The 14,366-nt window shown below is 42.0% G+C and overlaps 1 protein-coding gene across 27 annotated transcripts in view; it reads left to right on the forward strand.

The window, feature by feature from the left end:
- Positions 1 to 9,020: 9,020 nt before the first annotated feature.
- WNK1 (WNK lysine deficient protein kinase 1) overlaps positions 9,021 to 14,366 on the forward strand; it is a 143,941-nt gene continuing 138,595 nt past the window's right edge. For 25 of the 27 annotated variants that reach the window (XM_017545447.1, XM_017545450.1, XM_017545449.1 and 22 more), the window contains exon 1: positions 9,374 to 10,759. In XM_017545447.1, the coding sequence (XP_017400936.1) occupies positions 10,001 to 10,759 (759 nt within the window). In that variant the 5' untranslated portion in view covers positions 9,374 to 10,000. Of the gene's footprint in view, positions 10,760 to 14,366 lie in introns of all 27 variants that reach the window. The other 2 variants (XM_017545458.2, XM_017545468.2) reach the window with 1 other exon arrangement.

Below are 14,366 nucleotides of genomic sequence, written 5' to 3' on the forward strand. Positions count from 1 at the left end.
GCTATCATGAGTAAAATTGTTATGAAATTTTCCTTGCAAGTCTTCGTGTGGACATAAGTTTCCATTTCTCATGGGTAAATATCTAGCAGTGGAATTGCTGGATCATATGCTAAGTGTATATTCAACTTTAATTATTACAGAGTCAAACTATTTCCCAAACTGGCTGAACCACTGTACTCCCAGTAGCAATGTATGAGAAGCTAGTTGCTCTACATCCTCTCCAACCATTTTTAATTTTAGTCATTTAGTGGGTACGTGGTGATATTTCGTGGTAGTTTTAATTTTCACTCCCTTAATGACTAATGATGTACATCTTTTCATGTGCCTATTGGTCATTCATTTACATCGTTTGGTGAAGAATCTGTTCAAATCTTTTGCATATTTTTTTTTTTTTACTGTACTATTATCTTAAGGTTGAAGTGTAAGAGTTTCCCATATATTCTGTTTACAAATATTTTTTCAGATATTTGTTTTGCAATATTGACTACCAGTCTGTGGCCCTTTCATTTTTGTAACATCATCTTTAAAGAACAAAAATTTCTGGCTGGCTGGGTGGTTCACGCCTGTAATCCTAGAACTTTGGGAGGCTGAGGCGAAGGGTCCCTTGAGCCCAGGAGTTTGAGACCAGCCTGGGTTGCACAGGAAGATCTTGTCTCTATTCTATAAAAAACAAACAAAACAAACAAAAAGAACAAAAATTTCTAATTTTGATGAAGTCCAGTTTAACAATTTTTTCTTTTATGGTTTGTGCTTTTTGTGTCCTAAAAATTCTTTTATTTTTATTTTCTGTAGAGACAGGGTCTTGCTATGTTGCCCAAGCTGGTCTTGAATTCCTGGTCTCAAGTAATCTTCCCACGTTCCTAAAGTGTTGGGATCACAGATGTGAGCCACTGCAGCCGGCCCTAAAAATTCTTTGCTTAGACAGGGCGTGGTGGCTCACACCCGGAATCCCAGCACTTTGGGAGGCCAAGGCAGGCAGATCACAGGATGAAGAGATCAAGAACATCCTGGCCAAAATGGTGAAACCCCACCTCTGCTCAAAATACAAAAATTAGCTTGGTGTGGTGGCATGCACCTGTAGTGCCGGCTACTTGGGAGACTGAGGCAGAAGAATCACTTGAACCTGGGAGGCAGAGGTTGCAGTGAATCGAGGTCACACCACTGCACTCTAGCCTGGAGACAGAGGGAGATTCCATTTCAAAAATAATAAATAAATTATTTATTTGCTTAACCTGGAGTCACAAATATTTTCTCCATGTTTTCTTCTAGAAGTGTTATAGTTATAACTCTTATTTAGAATTGAAATGTCTTCTTGAGGAATTGACCACTTCGTAATTATGAGAGAGCCCTTTCTATCTCTGTTAATAGTCCTTGCTTTGTATTAATATAGCTACTCTTGTTTTCTTTTGGTGGGCGTTTTCTCGGTATATATATTTTTCATCCTTTTACTTTTAACCTGTGTCTTAATCTTTAAAGGTTTTTTTTATAGGCAGCATGTAGTATGGTGTTGTTTTTTATCCAATCTCTTAATGTCTTCCTTTGAGTTGGAGAGTTTAAAAGAGTTTAAACCATTTACATTTAATTTTAACATAATTGTCAGTGTGGTTGAACTGAAATCCCCTTGTTGATCTATTTTCTAGTCGTTTCATTCGTTCTCTTTTTGTTCTTTTTCTGCCTTCTTCTGAATTATTTAAGTATTTTTTAATGATTCAGTTTTATCCCTACTACTGATTTATTATCTATACCTCTGTATTTGATAATTTTAGTAATTGCTTCAGTGTTTCCAATATGTAACTTGAACTTATAGTTTACCTTTAAATAATTTTATGCCATTTCATATATAGTTTAAGACCCTAATAACATTATTCTTCCAGTTCCTCCTCCTGCCCCTTATGCTATAACCCTTATACATTTACTTCTATATATACTAGTATTTTTTTCAAATTTATTTACTTAAAAAAATTTTTTTTTGGCCAGGCACCGTGGCTCATGCCTACAATCCCAGCACTTTGGGAGGCCAAGGCAGGTGGATCACGAGGTCAGGAGTTGGAACCAGCCTGGCCAACATGGTGAAACCCCATTACTAAAGATACAAGAAAAAAAAAATTAGCCTGGTGTGGTGGCACATGTCTGTAATCCCATCTACTCCAAAGGCTGAGGCAGAAGAAAAGCTAGAACCCAATTGGCAGAGGTTGCAGTGAGCCAAGATGGCACCATTGCATGTCAGCCTGGGTGACAGGGCAAGACTCTGTCTCAGGCTGGTATCAAACTCCTGGCCTCAAGTGATTCTCCCACCTCAGCCTCCCAAAGTGTTAGGATTATAGGCATGAGCCAGTATGTCCCGCTTACTTCTTCATATATTATAATGCATATCATACCTTGTTATTACGTTTACTTGAAACCATCATTTACCTTTTAACATGACTAATAAAGTGCCTTTTATGTTTTCTTTTTTATTTTTGGCTTTTTATATTTTCCAACATATATTTTTTTCTGGTATTTTCATTCCTTGTTTAAATCTTAATTCACTAATCCTTTTATGAATATACTAATACTTTCCTTAAAAAAATTCTTGCAATGCAGGTCTGATTGCAATGAATTCTCTCACCAAAAAATATGCCTAGGTTGGATGAGCAGTAGAGGTTAAACAGTCCAACAGGTGTATTGTGTAAAAGCTTTGTAGGTGATTCTGATAAACCTTTTCCTGTGACAGCATGTTAAAGCCTGGGGCATTTTAAAAATATTTTCCCCTATGTTCTTTCCAGATAATGTGAAATTACACTAAGTAATGTCATATGGTGAAATACTATGCAGCTATTAAAGAACGATATTTCCGGAGAGTATGTAATGACATTGGAAAAGCTGATGACATAATTATAAACGTTTTTATCTGTCTGGAAAGAAATATGCCTACATATTAAAGGTTGCTATTTATGGTTAGGTAGGTTTTCTGGTAATTTTCACTTTCTTCTATATTTTATTCTGTAACGTTCAAATTATCTGCAATGAGTGAGAATGTATTAAGAAATTCACAAAACAAAGATATGAGTATTCAGCCAGGCACAGTGGCTCATGTCTGGCCAACATGGTGAAACCCCAACTCTACTAAAAATATAAAAACTGAGCCAGGCATGGTAGTGTGTGCCAGTAGTCCCAGCTTCTTGGGAGGCAGAGGCAGGAGAATCACTTGAAACTGGGAGGCAGAAATTGCAGTGAACCAAGATTGCACCACTGCACTCCAGCCTGGGCGACAGAACTAGACTCTGTCTCAGAAAAAAAAAAAAAAAAAAGATATGAGTATTTCCCAGAAGTAATCCCCATTTTCATTTTGGTGTGTACTACCTAGATTTTTTTCGGCATGCCTTTAAATACACATAGAAACATAACTTCCCCCCGCCCCGCCCCGAGAAGGCGTCTCACTCTGTCGCCAGGGTAGAGTGCAGTGGTGCAATCTCAGCTCACTACAACCTCTGCCTCCCGGGTTCAAGCGATTCTCCTGCCTCAGCTTCCCAAGTAGCTGGGACTACAGATGCGCACCACCACGCCCAGCTAATTTTTTATATTTTGAGTAGAGACGGGGTTTCACCATGTTGGCCAGGATGATCTCCATCTCTTGACCTCATGATCCGCCTGCCTCGGCCTCCCAAAGTGCTAGGATTTATAGGTGTGAGCCACCGCTCCCAGCCAAAATATAACTTTAAAAAAAAATACAATATATGATCCAGTGCATATTATCCTGAAACTTGAGTGTTTCACTTAATAGTTATGGCACCACATATATAATTACTTCCCTTTTTCCTACTGTTGCATGGTGCCGGAAAATTGGATATACCATAGTTTACTTAACTATTTTCTTATTGTTGGACATGAAGATCATTTGGATTTTTTGTTACAGATAAAGCCATAGTGAATGGCTTTAGCCATAGCTTTTTCATTTTGTTTTTGTGTTTTAGAGACAGGGTCTTGCTCTGTCACTTAGATTAGAATGCAGTGGTGTGATCATAGCTCACTGCAGCCTCGATCTCCTGGGCTCAAGTAATCCTGCCACATTAACCTTCCAGGTAGCAAGGACTACAAGCACATACCACCACACCTGGCAATAGAGAATATTTTTATAGCTATTTCTTAGGAAACATGTGCAAGTATTTCTCCAAGGTAGGTACCAAAAAGAAAGAAAAAGGTGATGCACATTGTACATTTTAATAATTGCTAACAAATTGCCCTCAAAAAAGGTTGTACTAAATGACAGTATTATTAATAGCATGTTTCCCCACAACCTTGCTAACACTTGATACTATGAATCCTTAAAATTTTTTGCAAATAGCCATGATGGTGACACTGAAAGGCTCAATTTAGATCAGGCATGGTGGCTCACACCTGTAATTCTAGCACTTTGAGAGGGTAAAATGGGAGAATTGTTTGAGTCCAGGGAGTTCAGACCAGCCTAGGTAACATAGTGAGACTTCATTTCTACAAAAAATTTAAAAATTAGCTAGACATGGTGGTGCACATTTGTCGTCTTGCTACCTGGCAGGGTTGAGCCCAGAAGTCTGAGGCTTTGGTGAGCTGTGATTGCACCACTACACTCCAGCCTGGACAACAGAGTGAGATCCTATCTCAAAAAAAGAGAATCTTTCAATTTTATGACAGAAAATATTATATTTTAATCTGCATTTTGCTAGTTACTGAGTTTCAGCATTTTTTATGTTTCTTTTTGTTATTTGCATTTATGCTTTATTTTTTCTTTTTTGAGTCAGAGTCTTGCTCTGTCAACCAGGCTAGAGTGCAGCTGTGCAATCTTGTCTCCCAGGCTTCAAGCCATTCTCATGCCTCAGCCTCCCGGGTAGCTGGGACTACAGGTGTGCGCCACCATGCCTGCCTAATTTTTGTATTTTTTGTAGAGACGGAGTTTCACCACGTTGGCCAGGTTGGTCTTGAGCTCCTGACTGCAAGTGATCCTCCCACTTAGGCCTTCCAAAGTAATGGAATTAAAGGTATGAGCCACCATGGTATTTAATGCTTTCTAAATTATCTTTTCATATTCTCCTTTTTCTATACAGTGGTTTTCCTTTTTCTCAGTGATTGAAGATTTTTTTTTTCCATATCTTTTGGATATTAGTCTATTGTTATACAGTTTCCAGAGTTTTTCTGGCAGCTTGTCACTTGTGTTATGTTGAATAGATTATCAATTTTGATATTGTCAAATATTTTTTCTTTGTGGCTCTTAGATTGTTCTTTGAAGCCCTTTAGTACCCTATGTTCTCCTATATTTAAAAAATTCTTTAGAGACATTTTTAAAAAAGTTTAGTTCTTCGATCTTTATGGAAATCTAATTTTGTGAACAGTCTGAGGTAAACACTGACCTAATTTGTTTTTCAAATGAATAACTAATTGTCGAAGCACTATTTATTATTTTGCACCACTGACTTCAAATGCCATTTTCCTTATATATAAAATTTCCATACATGTGTAAGACTGTTTCTGCATTCTCTCTTCTGTTCTATTGCCTACGTTTATCTCAATGCCATACAGATTTAATTTTATGGTTTTATATTTTGATACAGGAAAAATCCCACTTTATTTCATTTATAATATAAAGTTTTTAAAAAACCTATTCATTATTTAGCTGCCTGATTGTCACGACCTACTTCCATACAACAGGGTTCCAGATGACAAAGAGGTAAAATAAAAATTACCCATAAAACAAAGGAGCATGGGAAAATGAGGGAAAGGAGACAAAAAAAAGAGAAATGCTCTTAAGATGGGACAATTTTTCACCTACATTTCAAGAAGCAATTCTGTGTATTAATATTATGCCATATTCAAAGTAAGGCAGATTTTGCATGTTCAGGATATTTCAGCCACTGTCTAAATCAAAGGTGTCTCTAACTTTCATTGCTAGTTACCAAGAAACCAAGTAAACAAAAAATGTGAATGGATGGCAATAGAAGGAAACATGAATCGGCCGGGTATGGTGGCTCACGTCTGTAATCCAAGCACTTTGCACGCCAAGGCAGGCGGATCACCTGAGGTCGAGAGTTCAAGAACAGCCTGACCAACATGGTGAAACCCCGTCTTAAAAAAAAGAAGGAAACATGAGTCAATCAATGTGAGAACATGAACAAGAACTAGAGAAAATAGAGAGCAGAGAGAATAACATACTTGTATTCTTCTTGTGAAGCCAGATGTCAGGAAGTCAAACCTCTGAGCTTAGTGCATTTATTGTATCCTGGGTTCTTTGTTATCTCTGTTTGCAGTCACTTGATGTTTTATATGGAATATAGAGAAGTTGATACTTTACTCAATAATCAAAATGACAGAGAAAGGAAAAGTACTATTAGGAATTATAGTAATGAGTAGCAGAAAATATCACTTACTTGGAGGTAGGTTAGCAAGCATTAAAAAGAACTGAGTGAGCTGGGATCAAGCCACTGTACTCCAGCCTGGGCGACAGAATGAGACTCTGTCTCAAAAAAAAAAAAAAAAAAAGAACTGAACAAAAAAAGTGGTTAGTAAAACATGCACACTAAACAACATAATCTTTACATCTAATCATTGTACATAATAAGACTATGTTCAACTTAAAATCGTATCTATTTTCATTGTAAACCTAACATTAGAGTGCAAAAACCTGTCTCCTAGGCAAGTGTGGTTTTAAGTCAACAGTTAATTAAATTATTTGCAATGAATTTAGTCGTTCCTGGTTGAAAAGACATGTTGATAGGGGCATGGTGATTATCAAGGACTTGTGTCCAATGCAGTGTGGCCAAAGTTTCAAGGCTTAGTAAACATGAACAGGCAATAATGAAATTCTTTAATAATCACTCATACAAAAATATCCTAATTTTTTTATGGTGCCAAAAGGAAACATTGTGATTTACTTATCTCCTTTTAACTTGCCAGTTTGTAATTAGCTGCATTGTGTTTAAAAGTAGTCTATTTTTCCTAGGGAAGCAACAATTGGGCAAGTTTTAAGAAACGTCCTCAAGAAGTAACATAAAAATGTATTTTACATTAAGTTTACCATTAGAAATACACTCTTAATTCCATTTACCATAATAGGATTATTTACCATCACCAATAGCAAACAAATGAAAGATACTTTTTTTCTTTTGAGATGGAGTTTCATTTTTGTTGCCCAGGCTGGCGTGCAATGGCATGATCTTGGCTCACCGCAACCTCCGCCTCCTGGGTTCAAGCAGTTCTCCTGCCTCAGCCTCCCAAGTAGCTGGGATTACAGGCATGTGCCACCTCGCCTGGCTAATTTTGTATTTAGCCCTAGAGAAGCCAGGGGTTTCTCCATGTTGGTCAGGCTGGTCTCGAACTTCCAACCTCTAGTGATCCGCCCGCCTCAGCCTCTCAAAGTGTTGGCATGAGGCACCGCGCCCGGCCGAAATACACATTTTCTAAAGCAACAGAACACTTATATTTTAGTACTCTAGTTGCCCCTACTGAACTGGCATTTTAAAATGTTCGTAACTTGTCAGCTTCATGAAACCTAACAACCATAGGCTGAAAACATTTTTGTAAACTTGAAAGTGTAGCTTGTGATAACAAAAAAAAAAAAAGAAAAATAGCATTAACCATTTTACATATCAGATGAATTAACATGAACTGTACGGCAAGACTTCTGTAGGTGGAGCTCATCCGCTAAATGTGCTAAGGGACCTCCTGCCAACTTCCTTGCTAGCTGCTCGCTCGCAGCGTGGTCCTCGGCTGGGTGGCGCGCTTCCGAGCTCGTACCAAAGCGGGCGCTGAGAAGAGGCGGCCGCGTCCGAACGCTCTGATGCGGTTGCGCACGTTTTCAGCGCTTCCCGCTCTTCACCGGTTGGACTGAGGTTTTTAAACTGCCATCTGCTCCAGAGTCCGGCTTCCTACTCAGGCTGGTGCCCCCTGGTGCTCATCCTCTCCACTTCTTGAGTAGTCGAGAGGAGCACAGGGGTCCAGGGGAGACAAGGATGCTTTCAAGAAAAACATTCTATGGTGGCAAGCCGCTGGATCCACACTTCCCGGGCCCAGAGCCTTGGTAGCTCTAGAGAAAGAGACGGTGTTGTTTCACGAAGCCACCAAGCAGAGGAAAGGTGGAAAATAAGTTTCAACCAATTACAAAGGCAGAAGTCAGCCCAGCCCCATCAAGTGTGTGGTCAAAGACCCACAGATCCGTAAAGATAAGGATAAGGTCTACGGATCTGTGGGTCTTGAATCCACCCCTTCTCTGCCCCACCTTTATTAATTTATCAGGCAAAGCAAAGGTAGAGTTCACTAGGATCCCTGGTTTCAGTAAGGCAGTCCATCTTTGCGAGCCAGAATATCCATCTGGGGTTAGAGCTGAGACTGTAGCCTTAATTGTTGAGGGGAGGAGGATGGAAGATAATCTTCCCTGTCTTCTCCACCAATCCATTTAATCAATATTAATCTCATGCACAATCTTCACAAAGTTTCTTTTCCCCTCCTCCGACTCTGAGCTCAGGCTCTGGTTATCTTGCTTTGCCCTTCCCCTCCACCCCCACAGCCTTACAGTCACTCAACACTACTGCGACTCTCTCCATTAAAGATGAACAACAGATCATTTTTCATTGCATGGCAACCCTAAGAACTCTCTCGCTTAGCAGAGCATGATGGGAGTCTCTCCTCCCCATCTCCCCCGCTTTCCCTTCTTCTTTTTTTTTTCCCCCCTTCCTTTACTTCTTCCACAATTAATCCCCAAATAGTGATTTTCCTAAGCTCGCGCGGATTTCGGGATGGGGTAGAGCGACCCGCGACGACGCTCCCATCAGCCTTTCAGAAGGGACGGTTTCCAAAGAAAACTACTACTCCCACGAGGTTACAGCAACCGCAAGGTATCACGGAAGCCGTAGGCACTTTTCTCCCAGGTCCAGTTCATCCTCCTAACCCGTAAACTATAAGTCCCAGAGTGCCTCGGGGCTGGCACGCCGGCGCAAGAGTCCCGAAGCGAGGTTGGGGGTGGGGCTGCCCCGGGCGGCAGGGGGCGGGATCCGAGCGGGCTGTGTGGAGGCTTCAGACTCCCGGCGCCATTTAGCGCGGAGAGTTTCTCAGCGGACGGGGCTTCTCTCTTGGCCACTCAGCACCCCCATCTTCGGTGACAGAAGGCGCCTGGTGGGGGTGACTGCTGTTTTTTCTCCCTATCCCCCCCTCACCCAGTCCTCTCGGTCTCCTCTCCTCTCCTCAAGTCCTCCTCAGAGAAGCAGCGGAGCTCGGGCCCCGCGGTGAGCGGCCCTCCCCTCCCCACCGTTCCCTCCTCCGTCAGCCCCCGGCACCGGCCCGGGAGGAGACGGGTTTGCCAGGCCTGGGGCGGGCGGGGAGGCCTCGGGGAAGGGAGGGCCCGCTCCTCAGGCGCCTAGGTTCCGTGGCTCCGGCCCTTCGCCTCTGGGCGATGGGAGACCTGTGAGGCCTGTCCCCATCTCTGGGGGCGCGTGTGGGAGGAGGCGGCCGCCCGAGTGACCCGGAGCCGGGCCGCGGCCTTCTCTCGCCGGCTTCGGCCCCTCCCACTCCTCTGCCCCGGGGCTGCCACCGCCCGGGCGTCGGAGCTGGTCCAGTGCTCGCGGTGCCGCCGCCCTCTGGGCCTAGCCCGCGCAGCTCGGCGAGCGTGGCGGTGGGAGCCGCGTCCGCCGCATCCGTCTCGACTCGGTGCCGGCCCTTGGCCCTCCCCTCATGACTGCGGCGCCTCTGCTGCCACCGCCCGCCCGGCCGCCGCTCGCCGCAGGATGGATGCGGACCGTGCGGCGCTAACCCCCGTGGCTCTGCTCCCGAATCGCCCGCCTTCGAGTCCTGCTTCTGAGCTGCAGCAGCCGCCGCAGCTGGGCCCAGCGGCCCGCCTCTCCCTCAGGGCGGCTTGTCAGTGCTGAGTGAGGCGTCGTTCGGCTCGGCGCGAGCTCGCCCGGCCGCGGTGCCCTGCAGACCTCTGCGCCGGCGGCTCGGCCCTCCGCTCCCTTTTCATTCACAAATCCGAGCCCGCTCGCCTCTCTCCGACGGACCGACCATGTCTGGCGGCGCCTCAGAGAAGCAGAGCAGCACTCCCAGTTCCCTGTTCCTCTCGCCGCCGGCTCCTACCCCTAAGAATGGCTCCAGCTCCGATTCCTCCGTGGGGGAGAAATTGGGGGCCGCGGCGGCCGACGCTGGGACCGGCAGGACCGAGGAGTACCGGCGCCGCCGCCACACTATGGACAAGGATAGCCGTGGGGCGGCCGCGACCACTACCACCACTGAGCACCGCTTCTTCCGCCGGAGTGTCATCTGCGACTCCAATGCCACTGCTTTGGAGCTGCCCGGCCTCCCTCTTTCCCTCCCCCAGCCCAGCGTCCCCGCGGTTGTCCCGCAGAGTGCTCCAGCAGAGCCCCACCGGGAGGAGACCTTGACTGCCACTGCTGCTTCCCAGGTAGCCCAGCAGCCTCCGGCCGCTGCCGCCCCTGGGGAACAGGCCGTCGCGGGCCCTGCCGCCTCGACTGCCCCCAGCAGTACCAGCAAAGACCGCCCAGTGTCCCAGCCTAGCCTTGTGGGGAGCAAAGAGGAGTCGCCGCCGGCGAGAAGTGGCAGCGGCGGCGGCAGTGCCAAGGAGCCGCAGGAGGAACGGAGCCAACAGCAGGATGATATCGAAGAGCTGGAGACCAAGGCCGTGGGAATGTCTAACGACGGCCGCTTTCTCAAGTTTGACATCGAAATCGGCAGAGGCTCCTTTAAGACGGTCTACAAAGGTCTGGACACTGAAACCACAGTGGAAGTCGCCTGGTGTGAACTGCAGGTAAAGCCCCACCTACTTCTTTATTTGACGATCCTTTGGATCCCAAATTGGGCTCGGTGAAGTCAGTTGGTCGAGTTCACGCTTCACTTAGCATTCTTTAACTGTGGGACTCCGAGTGGGAGAGGGAGGCCACCTTTTGATAAGGGTTGAAATTAGGAGAATGTGGAGCATGTGCCTAGGTGTTGGGGTAGGGTAAGAATTATTGGTAGCCAGAGGGATTTGCCACCGGGCAGGGGTGATAAAGGTCTTAGTACAAACGAATTGTCTCCCGCTTTAGTGTCTTGGCAGGAAACTTGGCATGAGTGGGGAAGTTGAAAGTACAGATGCTTCTGACTCTGTGCTTTTCAGTCTCATCAAGTGCTCTGCAGTGATGAGCTGCCTCTGTGTGTAGAAACGTGTTTCCATTTCTGAGATCAGGCTGTTCTTTTTAAATGAGAAAGACTTTGTTCCTTTGGGTATATCTTACTTGATGGTTGCACAAGCATTTAGTATAAAATGATTATGAAAAAAAGATTTTTCTCTCCCCTTTGGATAAATGCCTTGGCAATAATGACGTACAAATAAATGTTTGATATTGTTCTATCTAATGATGCTTAAGCCTTACAGTAGCAGCATTGTTCTGATATTGTTCATTAAACCAATGTGTTTCAGCCCATTCACTATACAGCTAATAGTACAGGAGCCCATGCAAAATTGTGTAAGTGCTTTGAGAGTTGTAATGTCATCATTGTTTTAATCTTATAAAATAATTTTAAGCTAAACTTTCCCAAGAGTTCAAAGGAGTCGCAATACTTCCTTTTTTTAACCTCTAGTGGTGTAAATAATGGTGTGTCATTCCGGTTGACTAGTACATTCTAGGTTTAAAAAGCTGAATTTGGGCTACTTGTTGCTTGACTTAGTGATGCAGCTTGCTTGAATGTTGTCCTCACTGGGTATAGGTGAACATAGGTTATTAGTAGGAGCAGAGTTACACTGAAGGAAAAAAAGCCACATTACGCATACATAAAAAATGTCATTATTGATATTAATCTTGCCAAGAATATAGACCAGCCTGATACAGGATATGAAAATAATTGAATGATCTTGGGACTTATTTTATCCATGAACTAATATGTTAACACTTAACCCTTTGAATGTCAGCTTCCAATTAACCAAGACCATATCAAATGTGAAAGGAAATTTAACACAGCATGTGGAAGTGAACTTAAAAACTAAGAAGTTCCTCTCTCTGTCTCTCTCTGCTTTCTCTCCTCTCAAAGAAAAAAAAAAAAACAAAAAACTAAGAAGTTCTTTACAGACAATCATTTCTTAACTTTCACTGATAGTTAATGATGTAGAACTTCTAAGATAGTGTGAAATTAAAACTACTCGTTAATTTTATAGTAGTTTAGAGTTGCAAAGGTGACTTTTTTTTTTTTTTTTTTAAAAAAAACCTCATCAAACAAAAACTTTATTCATTTTGGTCAGTCATACTCAAACTTATGTCTGATTCCTTTTGGTTTACAGGCAGAAATTTACAGGTAGACACATTTATTTCTTGTACTGTCAATGTCTATTGCTACTTATACTGGAATTTTATTCTTCCATTATAGTTTTGTATTTGAATAGGTGCTTTTTAACAATTTTTTTTCTTAACCGGTTCTTACTTTCTTAAGACTGGACCCAATTACTTGTTGAGCACTTTATGAGTTAATTTTGTTAGTTTTAATTATTTCACATCTGAGATGTCTCAGAATGTGTGATGTATGTTTTCCCTTTATCACCTGAAATTTTCTTATACTTTGTTATCTTAGAGCTGATAATACAGTAAAAAAAACATAATTGGTCTAATATCAGGATAAAAACTTTGTCTAAGCTTCTCCGGTTTTCTTAGAACTTGTAACTTTATGGATTTTTAATTCTCTATCTAGGCATGAGCATGACCAGACTAAAGAAAATCTCATATTGCATATTATTTTTGAGTCATTTCAGGATTTGGCTGTAGAACTAGATGAATTATTAAGTGGTACCTGGTTTAGAAACTGCCGTGTCATTTGACTGTGGTTCTATAATTTTTTGTTTTGATTTTGAAAAGATTATCCTTTCTGAAGAATCCTTTATAGCAGTAGTAGTTAGGCAGTATTTTTGGTTTTTTGACTAGGACACCTGCACTACCTGCCTAATAAAGTATTCAATACATCAATGTTTGAACTTTTGTCTTTGGATCCAAATTAGAACAAGCCAAGGGATTACTAAAGCATTGGGAAGATAGAAACTTTTTCACTAAATGTATACTTTTAATATACATATATTTCTGTAGTAAGACAGGAGAATACTGTGTTATGTTGTTGAGTTAAACATCTTAGTATATTAAAATTGGAAGAAGAAATCTTAGGTTATCCTGCCCAGCTATTTATTTGACAAATAAGGAACTTGAAATCCTACAGCAGGTAAATAACTTGATTAGGTAGATGAAGAACAAAAGCTAGTTAGGATCTAATAATTTGGGAGATGATAAAGCATTTGTAGTCCCATAATGGCTAATCAGTAATTTCAAATAAAGCAATATTGTTTTGGTGTGGAAGTAGCCGTTAGATTTCTGGAGAAACCTGGTCCTATACCCAAGGCAAATTTCAGGCTTCTGTTTTGGGTATTGATTTTTATCACTTCAAATTGAGATATAAATAGGCTTTTGTGGATGGATGAATATGGTATACAAATTAACCTATTTTCTGTCAAGCTTGTTTTTTAGAGTCATGGTATGCTATGCATTGCTGTCTACTAAAACAAGCATCAATTTTTTTTTTTTGAGACAAAGTCTTGATCTGTCACCTGGCTGGAGTGCAGTGGCATGATCTTGGCTCACTGAAACCTCCACCTTCTGGGTTCAAGTTATTCTCCTGCCTCAGCCTCCTGAATAGCTAGGACTACAGGCATGTACCACCACGCCCAGCTAATTATAAGCATTAATTCTTAGTAAATAATACTAGGTAATATTTTGATGCCACAGGATCTGCAGTAATTACCAAGATGTTTAAGATGCAAATTTACCTGGTTTTATTAAACAAATGGTGCACCTTAATTTTAATATTTGGTTGTCTTGGTCAGAAAATGTTACTGCTAGACTCTCCAGAGTTTATGTTGCTTTTCTAGGAAGGGATCTTGTTTTTCAGGAAATATAGCATAATTTGCTTTAAGGAAACATAGATGCACAGATTTAAGAATGATTTATTTTAAGTACCTTCCCCTCAAGTTGGCTCTGAAGAGTTCATAGGATACATTATATGTTGATGGGATTGTTTCCCCGTCTACCTGAAAAGAGAGGTCAAATCATATTTTTGTTAAAGCTCCAATATACTTAACTGCTTACTTTTCTCTGTCTTTTATTAAGACTATGTGTCATGAGTATATGACATTAATATTTTGTGAAAAGTTTAGCAGTGTTACAGAAATGAGATGTGGTTCTGTGATTAAGAAACAATAATTTATTTCTTTGCTATAGTTCTTGAAATATCTCATTGAACTGAATCTCTCCATTTGAATGTTGGTGATTTTTTCCCCTCTTTTAAATTTGTGCCACATTTCTTATTTTTTTAGGATGAGAATCAATGTAACTTGTCATCTCAGG

This window comes from Cebus imitator, unplaced genomic scaffold (genome assembly GCF_001604975.1).
Source record: "Cebus imitator isolate Cc_AM_T3 unplaced genomic scaffold, Cebus_imitator-1.0 Scaffold179, whole genome shotgun sequence".
Taxonomy (NCBI): domain Eukaryota; kingdom Metazoa; phylum Chordata; class Mammalia; order Primates; family Cebidae; genus Cebus; species Cebus imitator.